The 5,654-nt window shown below is 56.9% G+C and overlaps 1 gene segment (V, D, J or C); it reads left to right on the top strand.

Annotated features, from left to right (window-relative positions):
- Positions 1 to 479: 479 nt before the first annotated feature.
- On the top strand, positions 480 to 812 carry LOC128946357 (immunoglobulin heavy variable 3-64D-like; the record flags this gene model as incomplete). The annotated part of the segment is given in 1 exon segment: positions 480 to 812. A coding segment is annotated over 1 exon segment (333 nt), but the record flags the coding sequence as incomplete, so codon positions are not given.
- Between the last annotated feature and the right edge of the window lie 4,842 nt (positions 813 to 5,654).

Here is a 5,654-nt window from a genome sequence, read left to right as displayed (position 1 = left end):
CTGTATTATATCTCTTTAATTATCTATTATATCTCATTAATGCTATATTACACCTATACTAAAGAGATATTAAAAGAATTCTGCACAAAAGACCCTAAAATATCCTGAAGAAACCCCGCGAGTGTCTGACAGAGCCAGGTCAGGGCCTGGAGCCCACTGGGCAAGGAAACAAAACAATCCTCAGCAGCACCCAACTGGTAAATCCCTGGAGGGGAACGATCCCCCCGACCCATTCCACATGTGCAGAAACAGCAGGAGCAGCGATGAGAGATGGGAATTGTTTCATCTTCTTCTTCTCCCTGTGCTGCTCCAGGAAAAATAATGAGAGAGAGCGACAGAGAGAGAGACAAAGAGAGAGAGTGAGAGAGGGAGAGAGGGAGAGAGAGGGAGAGAGACAATGCTGTCTGACTCTGTGCAGGGAATGAGAATGGCACAGCCAGGCCCCGTGCCCATCTCCCCTTTGTCCAGCAGGGCTCCGGGCAGCCATGACACTGCTGGAGTGCGGGGGGGACCTCGAGCCCCCCGGGGGATCCCTGCGCCTCCTCTGCCGAGGGTCCGGGTTTGATTTCAGGAGTTTTGGCATGCACTGGGTGCGCCAGAGACCCGGGCAGGGGCTGGAATACATCGCCAGTATCAGCAGCAGTGGTGGCAGCACCGACTACGCGCCGTCGGCCAAGGGCCGGGCCACAATCTCCATGGAAAACGGGCAGAGCTCGGTGACGCTGACCATGAACAACCTCAAGGACGACGATTCCACCGTTTATTACTGTGCCAAACGTGGTACTAGTGGTTATGGTGGTGGTGCTGCTTAGAGTGACGATGGCCGTGGTGCATCCATCCCCATCTCTGGGTCCTCACCTGTCCCCAAACTGAGACCCTTCCTTTAAATTATCCCCCAAACCTCAGCCCTTGACACTTTGTCCCAAATCTCCCCCATTTGCAGCAATGGTCAACATTGACCCCCAACCCTCCCCTGCTCCTGCCCCAAAACTCAACCATTGGCCCCAAATCTTCACCCCTGGCCTCCAGTTCAGGCCTCCTCCAATCAGGGCCCAGGTGCTGGGGGAGATTTGGGTGAAATGGGCAAAACTGATTGAAAGTCCAGAGTTGGGGCAAAGATGGTGGGCATTCAGGAAGAAGGTCAAGAATGGGGTCAAGGGTTTGGATTTGGTGAAGGATTTGGGGATTTTGGGACATTTACGGAGCCAGGGATGGGGTTTTGGGGCCACCACCAGCATCGTCACCATGTCCATAGCTCCCAGAGAGGATTCCAGCCCAGCCCCAAGAAGCAGCACCAGACACCGAGGCCGCTGAGGGAGAAGTGAAGCTCCAGGAGGGAGGGAGGGAGGGAGGGAGGAGAAGACGCCGCGATTTTGGGGCTCCGCAGCCTCCCCCCACTTCCTCCCCGGCAGCTGCCGGGGCCCGGCCGGGGCAGGAAAGGAAACAGAAAGTTCCTGGTTTTGGTCATTGTGAACATCTGTGTTTGGCAGAGGGCAGCTCAGCCTCTGGACGCTGCTGCAGAGCGCCGGCTGCACAAAAAGCTTTGTGTGCAAAGGGCCCTGGAGCAATCCCCGTGCCACACTGGGACGGAGGGGAAGGGCCAGACTGGGGAGAAATGGGGAAAATTGGGGGGAAACAAAAAATTGCAGCAACAGGGGAGGAGTTTGGAGGAAATGGTGAAGATTTGAGAAAAAAGGGCTGGAACCAGGGGGAAGGATCAGAGAATTCTGTGATACCTGGTAACACAGAAGAAAGGGCTTGGGACCACAACCACCATAAAAACCATAAGCAGCAGCGCCACCACCACAACTACTACTGTAACATTTTGCACAGAAATAGGTGGTGGAATCCTCGTCCTTGAGGTTGTTCATGGTCAGCGTCACCGAGCTCTGCCCATTGTCTCTGGAGATCCTGAACCGGCCCTTGACCGACGGCGCGTAGTCGGTGTAACCTCCAGTGTGGTAGATCCTTGAGACGTATTGCAACCCCTGCCCGGGTCTCTGGCAAATCCAGAACATGTCAACACTCCCGAAATCGAACCCAGACCCTCGGCAGAGAAGGCGCAGGGACCCCTCAGGGGACTGGAGGTCCCCCCTGCCCTCCAGCAGGGTCACGGCCGCCCGGAGCCCTGCGGGACAAAGGGGAGATGGGGATGAAGGAAAACATCCACCCAAATGGTGATTCTTGCATGCAGATCCTGATGTTGGCCCCAAATTGTGGCACTTTCTCCTCCTCCTGATCCTGCAGGCCCTTCCAGGGGGCTTGAGGTCCATTATTGGATCTGGTCACCCCCAGCCAGACCCACACCTGGATCCGGGGCCTCATCCCCATCTCCCCTTTGTCCCGCAGGGCTCCGGGCGGCCGTGACCCTGCTGGAGTGCGGGGGGGACCTCCAGCCACCCGGGGGGTCCCTGCGCCTCCTCTCCTGAGGGTCCGGGTTCAGTTTCGGCAATTTTGCCATGAACTGGGTGTGCCAGAGACACGGGCAGGGGCTGGAATTCGTGGCGTACATAAACATTGGTGGAGCCACTTACTACGCGCCATCAGTCAAGGGCCGGTTCATGATCTCCCGGGAAAACGGGCAGAGCTCAGTGACGCTGACCATGAACAACCTCAAGGACGAGGATTCTGGATCGTATCTCTGTGCCAGGGCTGCTGATAATTATGGTGCTGCTGCTAATGGTGACAATGCCCCTGATGGTCTCAAGCTCCTGCCTTTCATCCCACTCCCATCATTGAGTCCCCAGAGTTCTGCTTTTCATCCCAAACCTCACCCATTGACTCAGCCCTTGACTCTTTGTCCCCATTTGCCCCAATGGTCAGCACTGACCCCAAACCGTCCCCTGCTCCTGCCCCAAAACTCAACCATTGGCCCCAAAACTTCACCCCTGGGCTCCAGTTCAGGCCTCCTCCAATCAGGGCCCAGGGAGCTTGGGGAGATTTGGGTGAAATGGGCAAAACTGGGAGAAATTCAGAAGTTGGGGCAACAGGGGCAGACATTGGGGTAAAATGGCCGAGATGTGATGAAAAAGGCTGATGATGAGGAGATCAGGGGACTATGGGATATTTGGGAACAAAGTGGAGGGATTTGGGACCAAGATCAGAACCAGCAATAAATGCCACACCAACAGTACCATCACTATTGGCACAATCACCATCAACACATTTGGCACAGAAATAGGATCCGGAATCCTTGTCCTTGAGGTTGTTCATGGTCAGCGTCACCGAGCTCTGCCCGTTGTCCCTGGAGATCCTGAACCAGCCCTTCACCGATGGCGCGTAGGCGATGCTGCCACCGTTGTCCTTGATCACTGCGACGAATTCCAGCCCGTGCCTGGATCTCTGCCGCACCCAGAACATGGAGAAACTCCCAAAACTGAACCCGGACCCTCGGCACAGCAACGTCAGGGAACCCCCGGGGGGCTGGAGGTCCCCCCGCACTACAGCAGGGTCATGGCAGCCCGGAGACCTGCGGGACAAAGGGGAGATAGGGATGATGAGACCCATTGGTTTTGCGGTCAAACTGGGCGCTGCCATTCCAGAAGAAGGGTTTGGGATCCACCTGGGATGACTGGCAGGAGTTGCAGGAGGAGGGTGGGGTGGTCCAAGGGTCCCAGTTTTGGGCCAACATCAGGATCTGCATGCAGGAATCAACGTTTGGGTGGATTCGTTCCCATATCTCCATCTCCCCTTTCACGGACGCCCACGCAGGGCTCTGGGCGTCCGTGACCCTGCTGGAGTGCGGGGGGCACCTCCAGCCCCCCAGGGGGTCCCTGCGCCTCCTCTGCCGAGGGTCTGGGTTAAGTTTCGGGAGTTTCGCCATGCAATGGATCCGCCAGAGACCCGGGCAGGGGCTGGAATGGCTCGCGGGGATCAGGAACGATGGTACTGACACTGGCTACACCCCATCGGTCAAGGGCCGGTTCAGGATCTCCAGGGACAACGGGCAGAGCACGGTGACGCTGACCATGAACAACCTCAAGGACGAGGATTCCGGATCCTATTTCTGTGCCAAACATGGTGCTGCTGGCAATTGGGGTGATGCTGCTGCATATGTTGAAGGCACCAGTTGTGGATCCACCCCCGTCTCCATGTCGCCCCCCGTCTTGAATCCCCAGACCCTTCCCCCAACACTCACCCATTGACTCAGACCTTGACCCTTTTTCCCAAATCTCCCCCGTTTGCCCCAATGGTCAGCACTGACCCCAAACCCTCCCCTGCTCCTGCCCCAAAACTCAACCTTTGGCCCCAAACCTTAACCCCTGGCCTCCAGTTCAGGCCTCCTCCAATCAGGGCCCGGGGAGCTGGGGGAGATTTGGGTGAAATAGGCAGAAGTTGGAGAAAGTCCAGAGTTGAGGCAGCAGGGGCAGAGTTTGGGGGAAACTCTTTAACAACTGAGGAGAAAAGCGGAGCTCTGGAGGAAGGATCACTGGGAGTGGAGACATCTGGTGACCATCAGGGAGGGTGGGACCACTGCTGGTATTGTCACTAAAAGCAGCAACACCGCCACCATAACTACTACTAGGACATTTGGTGCAGAAATAAAAGTCAGAGTCCTCGTCCTTTAGGTTGTTCATGGTCAGCGTCACCGAGCTCTGCCCTTTGTCCCTGGAGATCCTGAACCAGCCCTGCACCCATGGCGCATAGTAAATATTGGAACCATCGCTCCTGATGTAGGCAATGCATTCCAGCCCCTGCCCGGGTCTCTGGCGGACCCAGTTCGTGGCAAAACTGCCGAAACTGAACCCAGACCCTCGGCAGAGGAGGCGCAGGGACCCCCCGGGGGGCTGGAAGTCCCCCCCGCACTCCAGCAGGGTCACGGCCGCCTGGAGCCCTGCGGGACAAAGGGGAGATGGGGATGGGAAACCTGATTAATCGAGAGTCCCCAAGTCATCAAGGCCAGTTGGAAAAAATGATGGGATCCATTCTGGAGGGTGACCAGGATCACGAGGAGAAGGACGAAGTGTTCACCATTTGGAGCCAATAGTTGGGATTTTGGGGTCAAGGCATGAGCTTTGGCCTCATCCCCATCTTCCCTTTTTCTCGCAGGGCTCCGGGCGGCCGTGACCCTGCTGGAGTGCGGGGGGGAAGCCCCAGACCCCGGGGGTCCCTGCGCCTCCTCTGCCGAGGGCCCGGGTTCGATTCTGGGAATTTTGGGATGGGCTGGATGAGCCAGAGACCCGCGCAGAGTTGGAGTTTGTGGCGAGTGTCACCATTGATGGTGCCACTCCCAGATACGCGCCAACGTTCAAGGGCCGGTTCACGATCTCCAGGGACAACGGTCAGACCTCGGTGACGCTGACCATGACCAACCTCAAGGTCGAGGATTCCGCCTTTTTTTTCTGTGTCAAACTTTGCAATGGTTACGCTGGCAATTCTATTGACGCTGGTTTCGGCATCTATCCTGGCAGTGACCATGATGGTCAACTGATGCCTCCAATCCCAGAGATCCTTCCAAAAAATCCCAGCCCTGTTCCTAAAAGCTTGACCATTTCCCCCAAACTCCACCATCACTACCCCAACTCCCAATTTCCCCCCAGTTTCTCCCATTTCTCCCCATTCTGGCCCTTCCCCTCCGTCCCAGTGTGGCACGGGGATCGCTCCAGGGCCCTTTGCACACAAAGCTTTTTGTGCAGCCGACGCTGTGCCGCGGC

Source organism: Melozone crissalis, unplaced genomic scaffold, assembly GCF_028551555.1.
Source record: "Melozone crissalis strain CALT ecotype California unplaced genomic scaffold, PUWL_Pcris_2 ptg000079l_1, whole genome shotgun sequence".
In the NCBI taxonomy this organism is placed as follows: Eukaryota; Metazoa; Chordata; class Aves; order Passeriformes; family Passerellidae; genus Melozone; species Melozone crissalis.
The sequence above is the reverse complement of the archived record's forward strand: the minus strand, read 5'-3'. Positions and strand labels throughout refer to the sequence as shown.